General features: G+C 45.7%; 1 protein-coding gene and 1 long non-coding RNA gene across 2 annotated transcripts in view; one reads left to right on the top strand and one right to left on the bottom strand.

Annotated features, from left to right (window-relative positions):
* Positions 1-4,213: 4,213 nt before the first annotated feature.
* Positions 4,214-21,574, bottom strand: LOC131382930 (uncharacterized). Its single transcript, XR_009212557.1, has 3 exons — positions 21,476-21,574; positions 10,701-10,781; positions 4,214-4,232 (listed from the first exon to the last, which is right to left on the bottom strand). It is a non-coding gene; the product is annotated as an uncharacterized LOC131382930 (long non-coding RNA).
* Positions 21,575-24,970: 3,396 nt separating this feature from the next.
* The window catches only part of MGMT (O-6-methylguanine-DNA methyltransferase), a 303,952-nt gene continuing 302,943 nt past the window's right edge, over positions 24,971-25,979 (top strand). Inside the window, exon 1 of the mRNA XM_032175115.2 lies at positions 24,971-25,059. Coding sequence (XP_032031006.1) covers positions 24,979-25,059 — 81 coding nt within the window. The 5' untranslated portion in view covers positions 24,971-24,978. The remainder of the gene's footprint in view (positions 25,060-25,979) is intronic.

Raw genomic sequence — 25,979 nt, 5'->3', positions numbered from 1 at the left:
ACAGGAAGACACCCTCACGCTTACAGATGCAGAGATTGGGGTGATGCCTCTATAAGCTGAGGGATGCTGAGGACTGTCGGAAGACATCTGAGCCAGGAGAGAGGCGTGGGGCAGGTTTTCCCTTGGAGCCTCCAGAAGGAACCCACCCTGCCAACACCTTGTTTTCAGACTTCTGGCCTCCAGAACTCTGAGAAAATAAATTTTGGTTGTTTTAGGCCACAAGCTTTGTGGTAATTGTGATGGCAGCCACAGGAAACTAATACGGAACCAAATGATTTTGCTGAGCCCTCAATAGATGTCAGGGTAGGCCCTTTGCTGGGAGTAAAGTGACCAGCTGCCAGGCTGCCCACTTGGCTCTCAGGGGCTCCTCTCTGAGCTGGAATGAGGGCTTCAGAACAGAGGGTTAAAGTCTCGTCTGTAGATAAACAACCTCACGCACACTGCATGCTGTGCGTGTATATTTATGTTGCTTATGTTTTATGCCTCCATCCTCAACTCCTCCTGTATACCACGCCATTAATTTTCCTTTGATGTTTTGAAAAGAATGAACTCTGTGTTTCTCTCAGCTGAACATTACCAACCAACAGCACATTCAACCCGTCTAGCCTAGCACATTTTCCTGAGCCAGCGAGGAGTTGGGCTCATACGTACTCTTGCCTTCGTTCTCTGATAAGTCATGGCGGACTTGGGCATGGAGCTTGGTAAGTGGATGATATTAATCAGGCATTCAGCATTCATTTGTGGAGCCTTTTGCAATTTACCATGTGCTTTTGCACACCGTATGAGTCAGGATGCATCTGAAGGCAAGATTCAGGAATCCAGCTAAAGTGGCACGACTGCCCTGCCCAGAAAGAAGTGGTTGAAGAGTTCCAGCAGTGGCTCAGTCATGAGCCCAGAGACACCCACAAGGACCCTGGCACCTTCCATCCTTCTATCTAGCATTCTCGGGGGGCATGTACTAGGCTTGGCTCTCTGCAATCCTCGTGTGGCTGAAGACAGAGAAGGAGAGGAGGAGGTAAAGAGAGATAGAAGACGAAAGAGGGAGGAGGAGGAAAAAGTGTCTTTTAGGAAGCTGGCCAACCATGACGGTCGCACACATATTTCATTTTAACTTAGAGATCATCATTTCACAATAAATACCACTTTATAAATGTTTAAATACAATTTAAGGAGAAAAAGCAGAGACTCATTAGCCACTTGGTAACAGATGCAGAAATATCAAAATGATCATTACCAAAATTATCAAAAAACAAACAAATCAAAAACCCAGCATGGCTTCAGGGGCAGGGCTGAGAAGCATCTTTTGTTAGCAACTACCTCTGTGACTCAGAGGGGACCTACTGCTGGATGGATACAACAGACGTTCAGGAACGGGTTAAAGGAAGCAGGGATAAACATTGGCTCAATGTGCTTTCGTATCACTTAAAAGAAGAAATCTATAGTGCTTTTATATCCCCTCTTACGAAAATCACAAATGCTATGGACTGTTAAACCTTTAAACCAAATGTGATGTTTCAGAGTTCTGACACTAACAGGAACATTTTAATTAAAAAGTAAGCTGGTGGGAAGGCTTGTAAAATTCTGTGAAGTAAAAAAGATGTTTTAAACATGTAGGGACCCTTTGGGGGTAGAAAAAAGGGATTTTGCAGTAGTAATAGCTCTATTCCATTTTAATATTTTTGAATGTAGGGGTGTTTTTTAATCCCATTCCAGAGAAAGCAAGATTTATCCTGATTATGTAGCAGTAACAAATGGTGAGGGAAGCGCTGTAAACACTACTCTAGCATGCATTTTATTTTTTGGTGATATCTTTCCGCTTCTGGTTGAAAATAGGAATAAATTAAATATGATTGCATGGGATTGCTTTATGCTTACTCAAGAGTGCTTGCCGTTGATGTTGATCCAGTAACAAACCTATTTTTCAAAGGGGGATGCTGGGGCTTGTGTTCATTCTCTAAGTATCCTCAGTGCTAAGCTTATCATTAGGGTACTTTTTGCAGTTCAGACTGAAATTAGCAAGTGTTATTAAAGAGTTTCAGTTATGTGGCTAAGAAATGGCTCCCTTTAGAATGCATGCTCTTTATTCAAACTTTCAATGTCAGTTATCATTTTTAAAGTAGCTTGACCTGGAAGCATGAAGCTAAAATTGTGGGAACTGTTAATGACAGTTTTATTGGGCACTCTGCTTATGGTTCACATTTTGAGGTCTGTATGTAATTGATCTTTCTCCCCTACATGAGAAACACAGCAATAAGCTGGTTGCAGCACCACATTATAGATATAGAGAAATAATAATGATGTCACCTTGAGATTCAAAGATCGTGGAATAGTAATAGTCTCCTAGCTCATTTCTCCCAACTGTGATGACCTCTCCAATACTAAATCTTAACAGTCTCAGCATTATTTTTGAATTATTCATGCTAGCCTTTTCCCTCACTACAAAATCAAGTAAAATGAATGCATCATGCTCTGTCAGCTCCACAGGTATTTTGGTAAAAATATAAAATGTTATTTAGCATCACAAAAAAGGGCGATACAGTAGTAATACAATGATGCAAGTGGCATGCCTACTTCGCACAGAAACACAAACACAAACATCCATTTGTAGAAAATAACAGCAGGTGCATTTCCCCCCTCAATTGTGAATTGATCGTTGGCTAATCATGTTGGGGTTAGCTGGATTGTGAGAAGTCTATGGCTTTAAATAAAAAGTGCATAATAGGATTAGAGTCTATCATCAATCTGGACCCTAAATTACACTAATAAGTAACATCTAGAAATGTGTGCACTCTCTGTGATGGCCAGTTTTAGCCAACATTAAACTTAAAGCTGTTGCTTTCGAAATATCAAATCAGCATATATTTCTTATTTTAATTCAAATTATGTAGAGATAGCAGCTTGACAACTCTCCTAGTTTAGCCAGCCTAGAGAATATGGGAGCGCTACAGTTTTATTCCAGTGATGGATCTCATAAAAAGTGCATGTGGGAATAAAATAAAATGCATGTAAATGTAAACTCAGGCAGGTACTCTGATCCATCTGTAGCCCGTGACCTTTAAGTTCATGATGAAAAACAAATGTCAAGCTTTCAGAAGACAGGAGTATCCCTGGCTTGGCTGGGGTGGTGTGTGCTGTCGCGCAGACTGTATTAATTTAGGATGGCATCAATAACCTTGAAATCAGGATTTTGCGCTAAAAACCCAGGTTTATGTTTATTCAGAATCCAAAGAAAAAAGGCAACTTTATTTAAAGAGGCCCTTCAGCGGCGAGTGGGTAATTGTTGCTCGCCACTCTAGATTTTTGGAGCTGCTGCCGGCTTCCATGGCAACAGATGCTTAAGACTATGAGGACCCAGAGATCTTCTTTAAAGAGTCTTTTTATTCTGCATATAATGCTAATTATAGATGTGCTCTGCTCATTCGGCTAAGTGGGCCATACCTTGAGAGAAAATGTGGTCAGTCAAGACTGTGCCTCGACCAAAATGCCGCGGATTCCTTGGGGACTGAGACAAAGTGCTGTTTTGTTGTGCAATGTAGACTTATTTCTGAATGCATTTTCTTCCTGCCGAAGAAAGAAGCAGTCAAAGAAACCACTCGTTCCCATCACTGGACCGTAGGCACAAGCGATTTGGCCACAAGTCGTGTCTGGCCGAGCAAGCTCTCCACCACTCCCTGTTCTGATGAGAGAGCCCGTGGTGATGACCTCGTACTTGCAGTGATGAGACCAATAGTGGGTCTGGTAGAGCCACACAGTGCCTTCAAATCATCCAAGGCTGAATTATGCTCAGCACAGACTTCACATTAAGTATGTTCCATTATATTCCAATTCTTTAAAACTTGGTGTAATAGGGTTAATTATTGGTAAAAAAATAAAATAAAACAAATAAAAATAAAAATAACTGGTGTATTGCCTTTTCCACTGCTATGGGGTTCTCAGCCAAAAAAAAAAAGAAAAAGAGAGAGAGAGAAAGAGAGAGAGAGAAGGAGAGAAAGACAATCTGAGCTTGTCTTCCCCAAGAACAGCCAGACTCTGTTAGGGCTTGCCCAGGGAGAAGTTAAATGCTTCTTTTGATGTTTGAGAAGTTGCCCTGAATTCAAGCCCCACCCATCCTTGGTTGGAAGAGCCCAGCAGCTGGGATGAGAGGCTGCCCCAAGAGGAGAAGAAAGGGCTTCACTTACCTGGAGCTGATGCAAGGGGAGTGGCTGTACCTGGGGCCCTTTTACACCTGCAGGCTGGGTAAGGAAAGGATTTTGGAGGTGAGTAGCGGAGACCAGGCCCTGCCCCCTCACAGTGGTCTGGACATAGGATGGCCAGATACAATACAAAATGTCCAGGAAATTTTGAATTTCAGATAAACAATACACACAGTCTTGGGGGCATATTTTTATACAAAAAAAAATCTTGTTGTTTGTTGGAAATTCATATTTAACTGGGCATCCTGGATTTTTATTTGCTAAATCTGGGGACAGTGGGAGGCCATAGCAAGAGCTAAGACAGAGGTGGCTGCCTGAGGACCTGGACCTGAACCTTGGCCTGACCCTAGCCAGGAAGGTCCTGGGTGAGTCTTCTCCCAGCTTCTTGTCTGTCTCCACCCAAGTCGCCTGACCAGCAAGTCCTAAAAGTATCTTCATCCTCAGTGATTTCACTGCTCAAGACCAGGGGCTGCCTGTCACTTAGCAGGCCAAATCTCCATTCTGGGGTCTAGCATGGGAGCCCTTCCTTGAAGGTAAGACCGAAAAATCAGCAGCCGTGGTCAGACCAGGTGCCCACCAGGGCTCTTTCCCTGCAATCTGCAAAACCTCAGCCAAGACTTTCATGTTCTCTGAGCCTTGAATACCCCATCGGGGTGGGGACCAACCTAGGGCTGACCAAATGATCCCAAGTTTCTCCTTAACTGCTTTTACTTGCTTTGCTTTCACTCCCCACTGAAGAACATTTTTTTGGCCCACTTTCACTTCTTCAATAAATATTTATTAAGTATCAGCATATGCCAGGATACCTAAATGAATAAAGCAGACAAAAATCGCTGCCCTTACAGAGCTTGTATTTAAGTGCAAATGTTTAGAAAATACATGTAATGACTAAGTCAATGATAGAGAATTTTTGAAGGTGAAATGAGCATAGGAAAAAATTAGAGCATGCTCAGGTGGGTGGAGGTTCAGGGCAGGTTGCAGACGAGCAACTGCAATTTAAAGTAGAGTGGTCAAGGAGGGCCTCCTGAAGAAGGTGGTATTTGTCTCAAAGGCAGTAGGCAGGTTAGCAAAGGTGCTAAAGGGAACAGTGTTCAGGCAGCAGGAACAGTTGGAGCCCTGAGGGAAACACGTGACTCGTAGGGTTGGGAGAGGAGGAGAGATGTGGTCTGGGTGGTTGGAGGCTAGAGGCAGGGCGTGGAAGGCTCCCTGGACGAGGAACGGAGGGGAGTGGAGTCGCAGAGAAGGCTCTGACAGAGGATGAAGAGGAGTGAGTCGAACCCACCTACATCACCAGGTGACAGATGAGGGTGGAGTGATGAGAGTCTTAGGCGACTGCATGTACCTGAAGCTTCAGCAAACAGGTTTCTCTGCCACACTGAATGAGGCACCAGAAAGAAAGTGAGGTGTCTTAGCCGGGCCTGGTGGCAGGCACCTGTAATCCCAGCTACTCAGGAGGCTGAGGAAAGAGAATAACCTGAACTCAGGAGGCGGAGATTGCAGTGAGCTGAGATCGCGCCACTGCACTCCAGCCTGGGTGACAGAGTGAGACTCCGTCCCCCTGCCCCATAAAAAAAAAAAAAGTGAGGTGTCAAGGATGAGATAAATATCTGTCCTGCACTTAGCACACATGGATCCTGGAGGGAGAATACAACTGGAGGGCCACAGACCAGAGGTCTAAATATTTCAAAAGAAGAAATTGAGCCAGCAAACTTTCAAATAAAATATTGGCTATCCTCCTGCTTTCCTAATGATGAAACCAAAAAATACGTGGAAAGCTATGATTTTTATTGGCTGAAAGTTGGCAAAATCTCAATGGCTGAATGTCATGCTTGTTGTACACGTCTGAGGGTTTTACTCATGGGCCAGCAATGCTTGAATAAGTCAAAAATAAAGACATCCATAATTCATAAATAAGTATGTACTTTTTCTGTAAAATTTATTTGTCTTGCCTCATTTCAGTATAATCAATAATTATGTTGTATGAGCAAGATTTTCACATAATTCATCTTTTAACATTAATGTGATAAAGTGCCATATTTTGAATGTATTTTTGTCAAAAATGTACATTAAGGCTGGTGCAGTGGCTCACACCCATAATCCCAGCACTCTGAGAGGCCAAGGCAAGAGGTTTGCTTGAGGCCAGGTGTACGAGTCCAGCCTGGGCAACGGTGTGAGACCTCATCTCTAAAAAATGTGTTTACAAAACTAGCCAGGCATGGTGGTGCATGCCTGTGGGCCTGCCTACTCAAGAGGCAGAGGCTGAAGCGGGCAGATCACATGAGCTCAGGAGTTCGAGGCTGCAGTGAGTGATGGTCATCACACCACTGCACTTCAGCCTGGGTGACAGATCGAGATCATGTCTCTAAAAATTTTTTTTAATAAAGGAAATTAAATGTAAATTTAGAAAATAAATTTAAATAATTTTTCATATTTTCAAAAAGTATTACCTCTAAAACATTCAAAATTAGCTGTTAAAAAGCAAAACACAAATTTTTTTTTTTTTTTTTTTTTGAGACGGAGTCCTGCTGTGTCGCGCAGGCTGGAGTGCAGTGGCACAATCTCGGCTCACTGGAAGCTCCGCCTCCCGGGTTCACACCATTCTCCTGCCTCAGCCTCCCGAGTAGCTGGGACTACAGGCGCCCGCCCCCACGCCCGGCTAATTTTTTTGTATTTTTTAGTAGAGACGGGGTTTCACCATGGTCTCAATCTCCTGACCTCGTGATCCGCCCGCCTCGGCCTCCCAAAGTGCTGGGATTACAAGCGTGAGCCATCGCGCCCGGCCAAAACACAAATTTTAATTATGGAAATAACTTTAATCAAAGCTAATTTTTTTAAATCTTTGAAAATTTAATTAAATCACTTGAAATATTTAGGTAAAAGTGAAACTATTTATGATTCTACTGAGCACTGTAACCAGACCAGCAAATGCTGTGTTGCTTATATAAAAAACAGTAGGCCAGGTGTGGTGGCTCAAACCTGTATTCCCAACACTTTGGAGGCTGAAGCTGGAGAATCACTTGAGCTCAGGAGTTTGAGACCAGCTTGGGCAATATAGGGAGACCCCATCTCTATAAAAAAAATTTAAAAAAGAATTAGTTGGGGCTGTGATTGTGCCACTGCACTCTAGCCTGGGTAACAGAGTGAGACCCTGTCAGAAAGAAAGAAAAGAAAGGAAAGAAAGGGAAGAAAGAAGGAAGGAAAGGAGGGAAGGAGGGAGGGAGAAAGCAAGCATATCTCATTTCATGTAGGTTATAACTAGACCTACATTTATGCAAATTTGAGACTATGCATTGCTTAATATTGTCAGCCATGGTTCCTCAGCAACCACATGCAATTGTTGTGGACCCCATGCTCACCGGAGCAGCTCTGGAATCACATATTGGATCATGAAGACAGTTAAGAAAATGGACACTGGGCAATTCTGGGAAGTGATACTTCATTATACAACAATCTGTTGTAACCGTACTTAAAGGAAGGGTGTGAGAAGTTAATACATTTCTATTTGCTCTTCCCTACTCAAGTCCCCCTTACAGACAGAGGCAGCATCTGTCTCCCATGGAGCAGCCTCACCACAAACCTCTGTGGTACTGAGACAATGGCACAGGGCAGGTGATATGTGTGTGTAGTGGGGCTGAGGGGCTGTGTTCCCGGGCCTGAGCATCATCAGAATTCAGAGCAAATGTTTCAGGGTCCTGCCTTGCCAGCACCAAGCCCTGCTTCATGACGACTTAGAAACCCACATGTTCTTGCCTAAATGGCATGTGTACGTGTGTGCACACATGCCTGCAGTAAGAGGGGCCCTGTAAGGAAGGAGCCCCCCGAGAGCCTCCTCCTTTGGGCAAGGTCTAAGGGCAGTGGCCCCTGGAAGGATGGACTTGCCACCCTCTAGATGGGGAAGGTGTGGGTGAAGTAGCTTTGGGTGGGGATGTACATATCAGGAATTCAGATTTGGAAATGTTGACTTTGCAGTGTCTTTTGGTTATCCAGAGGAAAGTAGACAGGCAGCTGTATAAAGGGGTCTGGATTTTGAGAGAGAAATCTCAGCTGGAGATAAGAGATCTGTGAGTCATTAGTGGGTGGATGTTCTATGATGCCTTCTGCCTGGAAGATACCACCAAAGGATGAGTGTGGATGTGAAAGAGAGAGTCCAGGGGCTGGATCCTAGGGCACGAAACCCAAAGGCTGGGGACAACACCCATTAGGATAAATATTAGCAAAAAAAAAAAAAAAAAAAAAAAGCAGTAAACAAGTGTTGGCAAGGATGTGGAAAAATTGGAACTCTTGTACATGGCCAGTGGGAATGTAAAACGGCAGAGCTGCTACAGAAAACATTATGGCAGGCTGGGCATGGTGGCTTATGCCTGTAATCCCAGCACTCTGGGAGGTGGAGGCAGGTAGATCACCTGAGGTCAGGAGTTCAAGACCAACCTGGCTAACATGGTGAAACCCTGTCTCTACTAAAAATACAAAAATCAGTCGGGCATGGTGACATGCGCCTGTAGTCCCAGCTACTCAGGAAGCCGAGGCAGGAGAATCGCTTGAGCCCGAGAAGCAGAGGTTGCAGTGAGCTGAGATTGTGCCACTGCGCTCCAGCCTGGGTGACACAGCGAGACTCTGTCTCAAAAAAAAAGAAAACAGTATGGCAGTTTCTCCAAAAATTAAATATATGATCACCATATGATTCAGCAATGCCACTTCTGGGTATATACACAAAAGAACTGAAAGTAAGAACTCAAACAGATATTTGCACATCCATGTTTACAGCAGCATTATCTGCAATAGTCAAAAGATGGAAACAATCCAAGCATCTGCTGATGCATGAATGGATGCACAAACTGTGACGCATCCACACAGTAGGATATTATTCCACCTCATGAAGGAAAATGACACATGCGACAACATGGAAGAAACTGGAAGACGCTAAGTGATATTTTCCAGACACAAAGGGACAAATACGGTATGATTACACCAAATGAAGTCCCTCGTCGTCAAATTCACAGAGTCAGAAAGTTGAAGAGTGATTGCCAGGGGCTGGGGAGAAGGAGAATGGGGAGTTATGGTTTAATGGGGACAGAGTTTCCGTTTTGCAAGATGAAAAAGGTCTGGAGATGGATGGTGGTAGTGGTTGCACAACAATGTGACTGTGATGAATATCACTGAACTACACACTGAAAAATGGTTAAGATGGTAGATTTCATGTTATGTATATTTTACCACGATTTTATATGCTAAAATAGAAAGAGAGAGATTAAAATAAGGGTTGAAAGAGTTGAAGAGTTGGGTACAAGGTCAGGGACAATTGACAGGGACAGAGAAGGAGGAACCAGCAGCAGTGTGACTTTGGCCAAAGTCACACTCCTCTCTGCAGGCCTGCAGCTCTCTGTCCAGCTCAGAAAGTCTTATGGCATGTTGCACTCACCGGATGTTATTCCTGGTCACTGTTATTCCTTGAATGTCCTCCAACTTTGGACTTGGACTTTGGATCTCAGTCATGTTGTCAGTGAGTCCACTGCACTCACTCTTTCCACCTCAGTCAATACGTCACTCCTCCTTTAACCCACTCACTCATCATTTCAATACTTGTGTGCAAATAATTCTCAACTTCACTCTCTTGTGCCTAATATGTTCAGTTTTGTCATCTCCTCCTTGCCACCCAAATGGCAGATTATTTCTTTTCAAAATGAATGGTGCATGGATGAATGAATCAATGAGGTGTCCATGAATAAGGAAGTGTCTTCTTGCTCTTCTCAAGTCTGCTTTTGACATTATCATGCCCATGGTTGGGGCTTGCACTATAGAAGGAAGAGCAGAAGGACATGGGAGAAGAGAACAAGAGTGCTAGTTAGTAGAGGTGGGGTCTTTCTCAGAAATAATAAGTAGAGTGAGTGTTTCTCAGGAGGTTAATGCACCACACATTTCAGTACCTGAATGGCAGCTCTTATTTAAGACTATATAGATGTGAGGAAAATGAATGCCTGCCTTAGTTCTCTTCAGGGATTGTCAAAGAATCTATGTGTGGCATCTCTAGACCCATGGGGACATCTTTAAGACATAGTCCAAGAGGTGAATTTCAACATGGGGTCTCAGGTTGCATGGTCTGAGTTATACACAGGGGAGGAGTGAGTTAAAATGGTCAACACATTTGTGAAATGATCCTTAATGTTTTTAAGTACCAGCATGTGGTGGTATATATTATGTGTCAACTTGACTGGGTCACAAGGTGCCCAGATATTTGGTTAAACATTATTCTGGGTGTGTCCACAAGGGTGTTTCTGGATGAGAAACATTCAAATTATAGACTGAGTCAAGAAGGTTGACCCAATGTGGGTCAGCCCCTTTCAATCCACTGAGGGCCTGAATGGAAAATAAAAAAGACTGAGTTCTCTCTGCCTGGCTGTCCTTAAGCTGGGACGTTGGTCTTCTCCTGCTTTCGGATTTGGACTTGGACTAGAACCACACCACCAGCCCTCCTGGTTCTCACACCCATAAACTCAGACTGGAACTTACACTATCAGCTCTCCTGGGTCTCCAGCTTGTCACCTGTGGATTTTGGGACTTCTCAGCCTCTGTAATTGCAGGAGCCTATTCCTTATAATAAGACATAAATCTCGTTATATACATATTATTATATATATGTACAGTCATGTGCCATAACATTTCAGGTAATGATGCACCGCATATACAACAGTGATCCCGTAAGAGCATAATGAAGCTGCAATGTTCCTACTGCTGAGTGATGTTATAGCTGTCACAATGTCACAGCATAATTATTTTTGAAATCAATTTAGTGTAGCCTGAGTGTACAATGTTTATAGGCCTACATAGTGTGCAGTCATGTCCTAGACCTTCACATTCACTCACCACTCACTCAGTGACTTACTCAGAGCAACTTCCTGTCTTGCAAGCTTCATTCGTGGTTAAGCGCCCTATATGGGTTTCTTATTTTTTAACTTTCATGCTGTATTTTGACTGTACCTTTTCCATGTTTAGATACACAAATACTTACCACTGTGTTACAGCTGCCTACCATATTCAGTACAGTCCCATGCTGTACAGGTCTGCAGCCTGGGAGCAATAGGATATACCATACAGGCTCGGTGTGGAGTAGGCTACCCTAGGTGAGTGTAAATGCACTATGATGTTTGCACAAGGATGAAATTAGCTAACAACCCATCCCTCAGAATGTATCCCTGTTAGTAAGCAATGCACGACTATACACACCACACACACACACACACACACACACACACACACAATTACAAGATATATAGATATAACAGAACCAATAGGATATATATTATTTCCCTGGAGAACTCAGACTCATACACAGCATAATTGGTGGAGGTTTTATGTTGTGGTTGGCATTAATTCCCCAGTTATCATAATGTATGGAATTTTGATGGAGAAAAAAGTGCCCGATGCCCTCTGTGACTGTGTCCTAGCACGTTTTAAATTGAGGAGTTGTTTGCACCAACATGACTCCGATGCTTCACAGAGCATGTTCACTGCCCAGGGACTCACATCCACATGGTCAAGGTGGTGTCAGGCTGGCAAAGCAAAATCATTGCTATTTGACTTTCAACTGTGAAATTTTGCAGTCATATTATGAGTCGTTCCCCTTCACAATTGTCTGGCTTACAAACTCCCGGGAAGGTGAGAATGATTTAGACTTTATGGGGAGTATGGTAGGTTAATCATAAGAACGGGGCTGCTGTGAAGGCCGGTGGGGCATTGACAGATGGTGTTCCCTTCTCCCCTTCTGATTTTCCTTATTTGCAGCCTGACATTTTTAAAAAATAGATTTGTTGGAGTTTTTGCACATTTACGAAATCCATTTGAAAACTTGGTGGTTGGAGAATGGAAATGATTTTATGGTTGGGAAAGATTGTCCACAGATTTCTTAAAAGGTAATGGTTGCTAATTCGGCCTTCAGCAACAGCCACAACATCCTTATATTAAATAAGCTAGCCCAGTTTAAGAACAATTAGACAAAGTCAAAATATAGGATCCACATCTGCCCATAAATGGCGGCTTTTAATCTGCATGGGCGTTAGAGGTGGTGCAGTGACAGGAGGGCCAGCTCCAGGGAAATTCCTCCCGCTGCCTGGTGGAACTGCCATTTTCAAATGGAGTCCTGATTTAAAAAAATAATAAAAAATTAATTAGCAAAGGTCAATAATTACTGTATTACCATAGCTATAATGTACAATTTTTTGGCCCATACATTTGGGGAAGGAAAAAGCATTTGATAAACAATACCCATTCTTTGAAGCCTTTCCTCGGAAGGTTTTCCTAGCTAGTTGGAGTGAGGTGGCCATTGCCATGTTTCCTGTGTTTTGAAGAGCCAGTCCTATCCATCTTTCACAGCTGGAAAACCTCTGGATGTGGGAGTTATCTCCCACATCCTTCTTGGGCTCAAGAACCTGCACTGGCTCACTATTAACCACTGCATCAAGTTCAAACACTTTCTTGGCTTCCCAACCCCTGCAGGTGTCCCTCTGGCATCCCCGCTTTGATCTGAGACTGGTTTTCCAGTCCTCCACTTCTTCCTGAGATCCGCCCTAGTTCCCCCTCTGCTCCATGTTGAGTCCTGATTCTTCCAGGATGCCTTCCCCAGCCGTCCCAGCCTATGGAGTTTAATTCTCAGCTCCGTTGTAGAATTATCTTTGCATCGTTTCACGGGTTCCTTCATTCATGTTTTCATTTGTCTGACAGATGTTTATTCAGCACCGTCTAGCTGCAGAAATAATTGCACACCAGTGTAATGTCTGCAAGAAAAAAAAAAAAAAAGACTTGCATTGGGGGCCAATGATTGGGGTAGCATAGAGCAGCCAGGATGCTGGTGACATTTCACAAAGACCTGGCACTCCAGGGGAAGGGCGGGTTCCACGAGATGCAAAATAGGCCACTACATCCCAGGCCTGGAGGTCAGGAGAGAGGTGAGCACTGGCTTTTGAAGTTACTTTGAGAGAAATCAATGATTGATATTAAAGCATTTTGAACAACTCTAAAGCACTACATGAGGGTTATAAGATTCTACAACTCGTGCTGTGTGATCTTTTCCGAAGGAAGCTAGCGATTCGAGCCCCTGCTGTGGTTAGGGGTCACTGTGGTGGTCATTTCCACTAACATTATCACAGTCAGTTGCAAGCCTCCCTGGTAAGTCAGGTGTTATCATCTCCATTTTACAGACAATAAAACTGAGGCTCTGTACGGCTAAGAAACGTGCTAAGGCCACAGAGCTAGGACACGATGGAGCTAGGATGCCTCCAGGTTCATCTTTGGAGTTCCTCCTGGGGTGCAATGTGGCCACTTTTGTCTTCTCGTGTCGTGCCACCAAAACAAACTGAGGAATTTAATCATTTAAAGGTTATTTTTGGCTCCATAACAAACGCAAGTTGAGGTCTGTTGGCAGAGTCTGGCTCAAAGGAAGCTACAATTCATCAGTTCCAATCACTGAACAAAGAGTTCAGGGACAGCCTGAAAACACTGGATGCTGCCATTGACCCTGGGTGGAGAGGGAGTGGGAAACACGCCTGGAAAAATTGGCATTTGGTTGCTAATTAAAACATTTTTAAAGATCTTATTACCAAAATATATATTAAGGTGGACATTCAAATCATTCTACTTACTGCTTATGGATCATTTTGCTTAAGAATGGAGTAAAATGTGGATGCATGAACATTTTGTGAAAGTGTAATCATGAAACTGCATCAGATGATGTGCCCATTGTTTTCATTTCTGTTATTGAGGGTTTAGGGAAAAAAATTTACAAAGAATTTTAAATAAAGTCCCAAACCTTCAGTTTCCAAAATGAGATTGAGAAGTTTTATCTTGGTAAATATGTACTTTGCAGCAATTATTAGATCATTTTGATTTCTGGGGACATCATTTAGAAGCATTGCATTTGTGGAAAGTGCGTGTTTAACACCTTTGTGGATTGAGGGTCCCCTCATCTTTCTTCATTTTCCCTGCTCTCTTGTCTTTGTGCTGATTTTTCATCAAACCGAGTGGCACAGGCGGCAGAGCCCACTTCCATCACTCTCCAGGTGCTTCCGTCTCTAAGTGCCCGTTTTTTCTTCTGATCATCATGATGCCATCTATCAAACTTCTAAACAGGTTCCCACTTTGCCTTCTAAGGCTGAGGTTTGGTGCTTCATTTTCCACAGCAATCCCGGTCTTAGAGAACAATTAATGATGTCAGCTTACTGGTATCACTTTTGAAATATTTTCTCTTACTGAGAATCTTTGCAGGAGAACAACAAAGGTGCAAACACAGACTTTTTCTCAATAAGCTTCAGAACCAAGATTGGCCTTTTGATAAATGCTTTCTGGTAGTTGTCTTTAAGGGGCTAATTTTTCAAGCTTAAAGACGGAGAGAGAGACAAAGATCTCCATTTTTTTTCAGGTAATTAATGACTTAAATGGAAGAAAATGAATAATTTAATAAAAATATTTTGGCATGTCTTAAGCCACGTACATTTGGTTCCTGTTAAGGTCCCTCCCTCCACGATGAGCAAAGGTATTTTCGTTTGGCAGATTAGGCTATTTTTTAATTCTACTTATTATACTAAATTGAATGCCATATTATGAAATCCATTTCAACTTTTATGGACATCCCTGCCTCCTCCAGGGGCTTCTTTGGGCATTTGGTTTATTGGGGAAGAGTCATTTTTTCTCTGCAACAATGCCCACAGTGCTGGCACATTACAGCAAAGAAAATAAGCCACAAAATTCAAGTTCTTATTGCAGACTAGTATCAACTTATATGATTTTTTTAAAATAATGGAAAACATTAGAATATGACATCCTAGGGAAGGATAGAAGATTCTTGCATATCTAATCAAAATGTTATCATCCCCGAAACATATTCATCATATGACCTTTGTCAGCTGCTTCATAGTAAAGAAATCCTTTCAAAAAGGCAAAAGTTTCAAACAGAGCATTATGGGCTGGAAGAAATTCACAGAAAAGAAATTGCGTTTTCCACCAGAGAGCCTCAGTGCTAAGGCTGCACTGGGGAGCTCACTATGACCCTCTTGCCGTTGTCTTAAACTGTCAAAGTTTGACTCCTTTTGGATTTTTGAACAATTCAAAAAAGATCCTTTCATAAACAGTTTCATAAACTACGACATATCTAATTCCTGGGCTTTGAACGCGGAGCTGAGTACAGCACAGGGAGCCTACTGAGAATTTCTCCTGAAACCATAAAGCAATCTAGGAGGTGAGTTAGCACGCTGTTGACACAGGGAATGGAAATGGAAATTCTCTAGGAGTCTCTTCCACCCCGAGTTCTACGCACTGCTTTGCCTGATGCTTGTTGATTGGTGTCGTATATCTTGATGTTAGTATCCCATTTAGGAAATGTTCTGACATTATCTATTTGGAAGTTCAAAACACAGTATAAAACTCCCAATGCATTTGAGCACAGGTTTCAGCACAGCAATCACAATGCTCATTTCCACTGATGCAAGATGTAGGTTTGAACCACATTCCAATAGACTCTATTCCTAAGTCGATAGAAATCTGAAAGTCTTTCTGTGGCTAGCAGGGTTAGGAGGGGCTGACTCCTTCCTTCCCGAACACCACCTCATTCCTCTTATCAACTCTCCCTAGTGCTCAGCAACCAGGGGGCTGTGGCTGTGGAATATGTATGAAGAACAAATGATCAGGAAAAATGAGGTGGAAAAAATTTTTTAGATAGCAGAACTGAAAGGAAATGAAACAATGAGGATTTGAAAAATGCAATTGAATACAGGTTTAACCATTAAAAATGATTGCACGTCTCTAAAAGAGAGTAGAAATAAAATGGCTGTAATGTGTTTACTTTTTTAAAGATTCAGGCTCAGTTCACAAATGGCAAAGCACATTGAATCAAAATTGACCTTTTGCATTACTAGAATCTAGAGATTTTATTCATCTAAGAACCCACTGCACTTTGGAATTAGTCCATGGACTTACTAGCATAGGGTGACCAGAAAAACTGTTAGATTGCTGATCCTAAAATCACCTTTAAATTCATATTTAGACTTCTTCCAATTTATTTTTATCACACAAGCATGGGTAGATGCCAAAGAGAATCCTCAGTTACTATTGCTAGCTTGTTAATAATCAAGTTATATTTTTCCAGTCATTGGCATTTTCGAATGCTGCAAATGAAAATCAAATTTGCAAATGTGACACATTCAGGGAAACCATATCTACTATTTCCTTCTCAGACAAAGGAAGACAAGTTTTTAATCAGCAGTCAACTCTGCAGTCTTTGGAGTTGGTTTAAACTAAGTCAGCAACTCTGATTCTTTTATTTGAAGAACAAATAGCAGGATAAAATTCCTAAGCCCTAGAAATATACCATCATAACTTGCTACCCAAAGATTTCAAATTCCTCAATTGAAAAATGCTAACACAGTTTTTTCTCTGTCTCCCTCTCTTTGTCCTTCCTCCCTTCCCTCCTCCCTCCTCTCTCTCTCTCTCTCTCTGTCTCTCGTCTTTCCTTCTTCCCTTCCCCTCCCTAATCCTGTGTTCTTAGGAATTGGGAATATTCTTAGGAATATTGATGCTTGCAGATCAGTAATTTTCTGTAAGGTTTGGTTCTGCCATTTCATAGCTGAGTGGCCTTGGACAAGTAACTTGACCTCTGTAATCTTTACTTTCCTCACCTATAAAATGGGTGTAATGATACTCATCTCACAAAGCTGTGAGTTTTTTTGTTGTTTTTGTTTTGTTTTGTTTGGTTTTGAGGTGGAGTCTCGCTCCATTGCCCAGGCTGGAGTGCAGTGGTGTGATCTTGGCTCACTGCAACCTCCACCTCCCAAGTTCAAGCGATTCTCCTGCCTCTGCCTCCCGAGTAACTGGGACTAGAGGCACACATCATTATACCCGGCTAATTTTTGTATTTTTATAGAGATAGAGTCTCACCACGTGGGTCAGGCTGGTCTCAAACTCCTTCCTGATCTCAGGTGATCTGCCTGCCCTGGCTTCCCAAAGTGCTGAGATTACAAGTGTGAACCACCATGCCTGGCCAAAGCTGTGAGTTTTAGAAGGATGACACATGTAAAAACACACAGCACTGAGTGTCTGCACACAGGAGACCCTTGTGTTGTCCCAGACTCTGGGTCACCAGTGACAGAAACCCAACTCACAGTTGATTATTCAAACAAGAGAATTTATTGTCACAGAGAAATGAGAAGTCCAGGGGTGGCTTTATACTCATGATTGGATCTGGTCATAACCAGGGGCTCAACAGTGTGGTTTGGGCTCTGTTTCTCTCTATCTCCACGCAACTTCCCTTCGCGAAAAGATGGCCACTGGCAGCCCAGAGCCATGTGGTCCCTGCTTTGTGCCCCAGCAGGAAAAGGCAACTCCCTGCAATAACCGTACATCCACCCAGGCAGGAACTCTCATCAGTCCACCACTATGACCAATGGGAGATTTGCTATACACAAACAGATAGTAGAGCTTGCAGGTAAAAGCCATCAATGTCCCCTGTGAGGCCCAGTAAATGCCGGCTCTCATTCTCCTGTGGCTTCCACTCATCAAAGAAGCAATAAATTGGGGCATAAGTAACTCTAACACCTACTGTTGTGTGATCTTACCAAGTTACTCAACCACTCTGTTTCCTCATTTCTAAAGCTGTGATCATGACAGTACTTACCTAATAGGGTTGCTGTGAGGATGCAGAAAGAGGATGGGTATAAAGCACCTAGCCCAGAGCCTGTCACTTAAAAAGTCATCGTCATTTTCAAATATGGTTACACATTTTTTTCCGATGGGGTTGCATCCCGAGCAATGTGTGGTTGGGTGATTTCGTCATCTCGCAAACATCATAGTGGACTTACGCAAACCTAGATGGTGTAGCCTATTGCTCCCAGGCAACACACCTTCGTGTACTGAATATGACAGGCTATTGTATCACATGGTATTTGTGAATCTAACCATACCCAAGCCTACACAAGGTAATATGTTGCACTACGACATTATGATAGCTACGATGTCACTACGTGATAAGAATTTTTCAGCTCCATCATAATCTTATTGGTACCACCATGGTACAGGCAGTTCATTGTTGACCAAAACATCATTATGTGGTGCATGACTGTATTATCATTAATTTCTACAAGTCCTATCTTTCTAGTTCTTTAGTATCTTAATGAATCTCCAATAAATGTGCTAATTAAGATTAATCCCTAAGACAAAGAACCAAGGCACAGACTTGCCAATGTTTTTGCTTGGCCTTGGGGCGGGGACAATGCTAGGAGAGTGCCCTGGGTTGGCACCAAGTTGTCTTGCTGTCCAGCCTCATGAAATGTGTCCCCTTGTCAACAGGCTCCCTGGAAAGCTCCGCTGCACAGAGTCAGATCCACCGGGCACTTATTTAGTGGCCAGAAACTCCCTCTACTGCTTTGGGGAAGATGGGGCTGCAGGAAGCAGAGCACCCCAGCCACCTCCTCACCAGGGCCTCCCCAACCCAATCCATACACAGCTGGTGGGTGAAGAGTTGTGAAGACTTCAGGTGAGGCAGCATGTGAGTATGCATGCGCAGCACACAGGGCTCAAGGGCGGGCACACAGCGGGTGCACCATCCTTGTGAACAGGGAGGATACAAACTTGGTGGCTTACTACCTCATGGTGATCCTGCCCTTCTCACCCCTTCCCCTTCATTCCCAGATCAGATCTGTTCTCCAAGCCATGGTGGGTGCACGTGACCGCGGCTGGGAAGGTACCTCATTCCCCTGTCCACCGTGATTGGTCCAGATCTTGTCCTAATCATCCATGGTAGGCCAATCAGAGCCCTTCCCTAAGATTCTCTTTGAGGGAAGCTGGGAGAGAGCTTTGATGTGGTTCGATACACCAACACCATTGTGCATTTCAACTCTGAGGACACACAGCTGAAAGGATGTAAGCCTGGGTCCTGGGTGGGTAACACCTGCCTGGAGCTGGGGAAGATGAGAAGAGGAAGGCCTGCGGAGGGCCCAGTGAACGAGACCTGAGTTCAGCCTCTGTGCCCTGGAGTCCTCCTGCTTTTCCTTCTCTGGGCTGTAGTTCACTTTCTAATAAAGGTCCTTTGGGTTTGGCGGCTTTAGTCTGGGCCTCCTTCACCTGCATTGTGAGGAGCACCAGCAAAGGCCACCTGACACTGCCCTCACCGAGAAATGAGCACCCCCAGCTTCACAACTTTCCCCTACCCCTGCCAGGAATGAAGATGCTGTCCTATTCCTGTCCAGTGGGCTCCTGGACAAAGAAGGGAGAGTCTCTCATTTCCAGGGGCTGCTGATCAGACAGATGGAGGGATCATTCTGAGGACCTCAGTGTCTGTCATTCCGCACTCCTAGATTGAGTGGGGTTATCTCAAGCAAAGAGACAATGGGACATACGGCCACCGGCACCAGCCCCAGCACCAATTCTGCCGCTCAGGTGGTGATCACTCTCCCATATCTGCCTCCTGTTACTTTAAACCAGTGGTTCAATGCTGGTTTGAAGCAGTTACCCTGGGAGAAAATACAGCCACTTTTCCTTTCTAAATTTGTATTTTGGTGACTGAGACAGAACCCTTAGTGTGGCTGTTTTTCCTGTCTTAATTTCATTCGTGCTTTCCCAGTCAGAAGCAAATGACAGCAAATCACAATCTCAGCATTGAAATCCCCATGTCTCTTGCTTTAATTTCCAAGTCACAAAAGCACGGGCGCTTGTGGTTCATCCCAATGGGGCAGGGGAGTGGGGAGACCCACTTCCTCCTAACGACCCAGGTGCACACTCCCCAGCTCTTCACACCACTTAAAAGATTCTGCCCAAACTGCCAACCATGTGTTACAAACAAAGCCCTTCCCGAAAATGGATCAAAAACACTTTGTAATGAGTGTAGGAGCTGGTTTAAAAAGGGCCAACATCAAACAAAACCCCAGTCCTGAGTCACAGACACTTAAATAGCCCATTCCAGGGTGGGAACATCCTCCAAAGCGCTTCCATTTGTGTGAGTAGTTCTTTAAGCCAACGTATCCAAATACATACATCTGATGAGTGGACTTTGCTTGTTTACATACATTATGTACATTCCTTTGATAGGCAATTGTCTAAAGTCGGAACAGTTTGGAGGGAGAGCTATATAAGTTTTGCAATGATCTTTGTCCACCAATTACTGGACAACTGGATCCAAATTCCACAAATAGCTGTGCTTCTTTACCTGCATGGTGCTCCTCCCCTTAGACATCCAGCACCATGCATTTTCTCTTGCAGGTCTTTCCTTGCGTCATCCCTCCAACCCCAGCAGATATCCTGGCTGAGCCTGTTTTCTCTGTGAGGGGCTACACTGCACACTGGGGCTCTTGGAAAGGGCTTGCTGGGCTGGGCACGGTGGCTCATGCCTGTAATCCTGGCACTTTGGGAGGCCGAGGCAGGTGGATCACCTGAGGTCAGGTGTTCAAGATCAGCCTGGCCAATATGGTGAAACTCCGTCTCTGTTAAAAATACAGAAAAATTAGCTGGGCATGGTGGCGTACACCTGTAATCCCAGCTACTCAGGAGGCTGAGGCAGGAGAATCACTTGAACCCAGGAGGCAGAGGTTCCAGTGAGCAAGATGGCACCACTGTACTTCAGCCTGGGCGACAGAGAGAGACTCCAGTTCAAAAAAAGAAAAAGAGAAAAAAAAAGAAAAAAAGAAAAGGGCTTCCTGCAGGGACAGTCAGTGCAGGGAGGGGCCTCCTTCGCACTCCCACTGCCCCTGCGCATCTCCTGGGTAGAGGTCCCTACTCAGGAGAGCAAACTATTTCCTCATCTGTGCGCCATTCCACCACAAGCCCCACAGGGGCCTGCAAAGAGTCCCATTAATCCATCTCCAGGCCCTGCACCTACAAACTGGCAAAGGAAGTTTCAGGAAAAGTCTTTCTAATAGGAGCCTTTGGGCTGCCTCTGGTTCATTTCCTTAGGAATTATCCTCCATGCCCTTCTTGACACAAAAGGGCCTGAAGGGTTCCAGTTCTCAACAGGAGCTCCCAGGGGCTCCTGGCAGGAGGATGTTCTGCCTCTTTTGAGGAATGCAAGAGCCAAGGAGCCCCTCCTGTTTTAGTTGCACCCCCATCCCCTTTCTCCACCCTGCACCATTCCCTTACCCTCTGTGTGAGGCAAAGCCTGAAGTCCCTCCTTCCCGCCCTCTCTCCTGCCCACTCGTGGATTACAGTCCCTGCTGCAGTTACACCACCATGGCTCTGCCATGCTGACAACTAGTGTCACACAGGAGTGTAATCAGAAGCACCTGGCATTCAACCCCGGTACTGATGGCCCCTACCTTTTCATTTCAGGCTTCCTCCTCCACAGTGCTTGAGGCTCCTTGGCCTCCTGGCCTCTCCCAGATTTAAGGCGCTGACTCCAGCTCTTGGCTCCAACATTTACAGGAACACTGGGCCTAAGAAAATCAATTGTGTTAATCAGCAAAACCCTCCACTTGAGATGCGATCCTAAAAGCAAACCATATGTAAAACACTTAAAGTGGGGAGCTCTGTAATATGTTTCTTTTGTTACACGACCATCACACATTTGTCCGGAGTTTGGGGCTTTCAAACCACATAAGGTTTTATGTGATCGTTATAAAATCCCTTCATTTCCCAAAGGTAGGGTAGTAAGGATTAAGTTTGACTACTGAAGACAGCTTTGTTGTAAGTGGTCTCTAATGTCACAAAAGTAGCTTGGGAAGACAGGCTTATTAAACAAATTTCTTGGGTTGCAAATCATTAGAAGCAATCGCATGTCGTGTTCATTTGCTTAACCCGAAAGGTATCCATTTGGATGTTTAAAGAAACTATGCAAATTAACATTGTTCCCAGTGCCCACGAGAAAGCTGGCTGATCTTAAAGGAAATCCAGGGAGCTCCTTGAAGAAGTCAGAGTGCAGTTGAGCATAGCCTTTTGTGGTTTTCCCACCTTTTTTGTAAAAAGTTCTTCATAGGAATCTGTGTCTGGAGGAAAAGGGCTTGTGATTTGTTAATCTGAAGATGGGAGACCTCAAAGGAATCTCACCCAACTAGTCCTGCGCTGTCATCCTATGAACAGAGAAGTCAGGTGGTTGCTCAGTGAGGGGCAGGGCTGGCACCACATCCGAGCCTCCCTGTCCTGTGCTCCTTACTCTTCAGTGGAGCTGGTGACCTCCCGGCTTTGGAGCCATCCTGTGTTCCTTTAACAGTAGGACGAACACACAGGTGATGATGAGATTGTAATGGGACAAGAGGGAGAGGCGTGGGGAGCTCTTGATGAAAACTTGGGTTTTTGAAATTACCATGATGAAGGGAGGAGCTTGCACCAGCAGGTGTAGGGAGTGTGGGTTTGAGTTCTGCTCATCGGACAGCTGAAGCAGTCACATCCTTGAATCCTGGTCTTTTGCAGGCCAGTCCTTGGTCAGGTGGTGGCCTTTTTCCTCTTGCCCCTCTGCACTGAGACCCTTATTTGGCTCCTGATCCTGGAGCCCCTGACACAGTCCTTACCACTGAAGTAGCTGTGGCCCTTCACATAGTTCTTCCCACCATGCCAGCAAGGGGACTGAGTTCTGTCAGTGCAGCCAGGGCCAGGTCCACACGTCTCCCCGGGGAAGCCAGCACTTTCTCTTGTGGACTGCCTCCCCATTCCCACAGGGCCCTCCTAAAGGGCCTTTGGATGACCACATTGGCCTTTCTTTCCTAGGGTGGGGAATCAGAGATGCTAAGACTGGCCAGTCTCTTTTTCTTAAGAGTTCAGGGATTTGTCTTAAAATATTATTCAGATAAACGTATGAGTCATGTTTTAACTGCAAAACTACCTAACAACACACTTGTTAGAATACCAGTCGGCACTCTGATTCCATTTCGGCATTGTTTTTCCTTTGATTCTATTAGGACCCCGGTTCTAACTGGGTCCTGGTAGTAACAGGCTGTAAGTGGCCAGGTGTATAGCATTATTTCTTAGTAGTGTGGTGTGGTGCTGGTGGTTTATTTTCCCTATGCACACACGCCCTAATATGGAAGGATAGTTTGTATACACGTAGGGTACATTATCATAAGACTCCTTTACAGAGTATGAAACTGAGGATTAGAAAAGTCAGATGAGTTTCCCGAAGTCTTACAGAAGGCTAATGGAAAAAACCAGAGCCAAGGGCAAACATGTTTCATTTCTCCTTCCACATTAGTTTAAATGTGAATGGCTGCTTGGAACAGTGTTGAGAAGGATACTGAGGCTGTGTTCAGCTTCAGTGGGGAAAATGTGCCTTGATTTGACCATTATATCGTGTACTCAGGGCCTAGTTTATTTCCCACAAGCGGCTATTTAAAACTTGTCTCATCTGAGGCAAGGTCCAGGGTGGGGAACCTCAGAGGATCAATGATGCAGCCTGTATTGTCACCAGGGCTCATCCCAAAGCAAATCCTGCTGAAGTTCTCCTCTGAACAACCCTTATCACTCATGCTAATATGCCGGATCCTGCAAGTCACAAATATGAAGGTATGAGCATTGGCCAAATCCCAACAGGGAAGCTACACTGGGAAGGTGAAGACCCCTTTTCATTAAGGTAACAAACAACCAAGAAGGCCTGTAGCATGGTGGCTTAGAGCATGGGATCCTTGAAACTGCCAAGGGGTGTGTGACCTCTCCGAAGCCTCCAGGGATGATACTACTCCCTGGGGTGCTTATGCCAACCATGTTAGAGACAATGGTTTCTGTACCCATTGCCTGGGGCTGCCATAATAAAGTGCCACACACCCCACACACCGAGTGGCTTAAAACAACAGAAACCTATTGTCTCACACTTCGGGGGGCCAGAAGTTTGAAACCGAGGTGTGTTAGGACCCTGCTCCCTCTGAAGGCTCCAGGGAAGAGTGTCCTCTGCTCCCTCCGAAGGCTCCAGGGCTCTTAGGCTTCTGGCGGCTTGCAGGTGCAGCCCTCCAATCCTCCTAAGTGGCCTTCTGCCTATAAGGAGTCATACTGGATGAGGGGCCCACTAATTGGTGGCTTCATTTTAACCTCTGTAAAGTCCCCATCTCCAAATGAGGTCACACCGTGAGGTACTGAGAATTAGGACTCCAACATAGCTTCTCTGGTGGACACAATTCAACTCCTAATAACGTCCACACAACCCCAAGCAGGGCCTGGCACCCTGTGTGCTCTCTGGAGAGCGGCTGAGTCAGGTCCTGGCCGTGTCTAGGCCATCGGCGACTGCAGCCCCTGGACGGGATCGCCCACCACAGGCCCTGGAGGCTGCCCCCACGGCCCTCTGACAGCTTCTCTGCTGGTATGGGGGTCCCTGACTGGGGGAGCGGCCCCGGGGGGGGGAGAAACTCGCGCTCTGGGCTCAGCGCAGCCGCCCCGAGCAGGACCGGGATCCTCACTAAGCGGGCGCCGTCCTACGACCCCCGCGCGCTTTCAGGACCACTCGGGCACGTGGCAGGTCGCTTGCACGCCCGCGGACTATCCCTGTGACAGGAAAAGGCAAGGGCTATTTGGCAAACTAAGGTACAGAGCCCGAGGCGGAAGCTGAGAAGGCGCTGCTCGGCTTGTAACGGCCGAAGGGCCAGCCCGGTCAGGCGCACAAGGCAGCGGCGCTGCGGGAGGACCAGGGCCGGCGCGTCGGCGTCCAGCGAGGCTGCGCAGACTTGCTCAGGCCGGGCGCCGCCGCACTGGGCATGCGCCGACCCGGTCGGGCGGGAACGCCCCGCCCCGGCTCCGCCCCCGCGCGCTCTTGCTTTTCTCAGGTCCTCGGCTCCGCCCCGCTCTAGACCCCGCCCCACGCCGCCCGCCCCGTGCCCCCCGGCCCCGCCCCCGCGCCCCGGATATGCTGGGACAGCCCGCGCCCCTAGAACGCTTTGCGTCCCGGCGCCCGCAGGTCCTCGCGGTCCGCACCGTTTGCGACTTGGTGAGTGTCTGGGTCGCCTCGCTCCCGGCAGAGTGCGGAGCTCTACCTCGGGACGGTGGCAGCCTCGAGTGGTCCTGCAGGCGCCCTCACTTCGCTGTCCGGTGTGGGGCCGCCCTGACCCCCACCCACCCCGGGCGAGCTCCAGGTGCGCCCGAAGTGCCTCCCAGGTGTTGCCCAGCCTTCCCCCGGGCCTGGAGTTCCTGGGCCAGGCTGCGCTGCAGTGACTGTGGCCTGGCGTGTGGCGGGGGTCGTGGCAGCCCCTGCCTTACGTCTAGGTGCCAGCCCCAGGCCCGGGCCCCGGGTTCTTCCTGTCCCTCCATGCTGCCAGCTTTCCCTCCGTCAGCTGCTCCAGGAAGCTTCCAGAAGCCCCTGCGCGGGCCTTGGCTTGCAGCAACCTTTTAGCATACTTAGGCAGAGTCCCATATTTCCTTCCTGCTGGAGGCCAAGTTCTAGGGGCCTCCTGGTTACTGTGGCTGGTGTTTGTGTACATCATACCCTAATTGTATTCATCAACACTTAGAGTAAGCGAGGCTCGCTGGAGAGCCACACACACTGGGCACCGTAATGTCGGTGATAACACCGCAGAGGAGTTCTGATTTCGCACTCCTGGGTTCAGGACTCCTGGGTTCATCACCAGGGTTCAAACACCACTCAGGGTGGTGTTTGCTCTCAGTTGCTTCAGCTGAGTAGCTGGCTTTCTGTCCTGGAAAGTAGACTTTGTACATGTGTGTGCAACCTTTGCCTGCTGAGACTATCATCAGACAGGGAAGCGGCTTGGTCCAGAGAGGGGTCACCACAGCTGTTCTCAGTAGAATGTTAACTAGAGAGTTAAGCACAAATAGCTGGGAATTAGACTGGTTATTTACATAGACATCCAAATATAAACCTATAGAGTATCTGTTAAGTCAGTCTCTCCCGTC

Source organism: Hylobates moloch, unplaced genomic scaffold (genome assembly GCF_009828535.3).
Source record: "Hylobates moloch isolate HMO894 unplaced genomic scaffold, HMol_V3 SCAFFOLD_3, whole genome shotgun sequence".
NCBI classification, from domain to species: Eukaryota; Metazoa; Chordata; class Mammalia; order Primates; family Hylobatidae; genus Hylobates; species Hylobates moloch.
The sequence above is the reverse complement of the archived record's forward strand: the minus strand, read 5'-3'. Positions and strand labels throughout refer to the sequence as shown.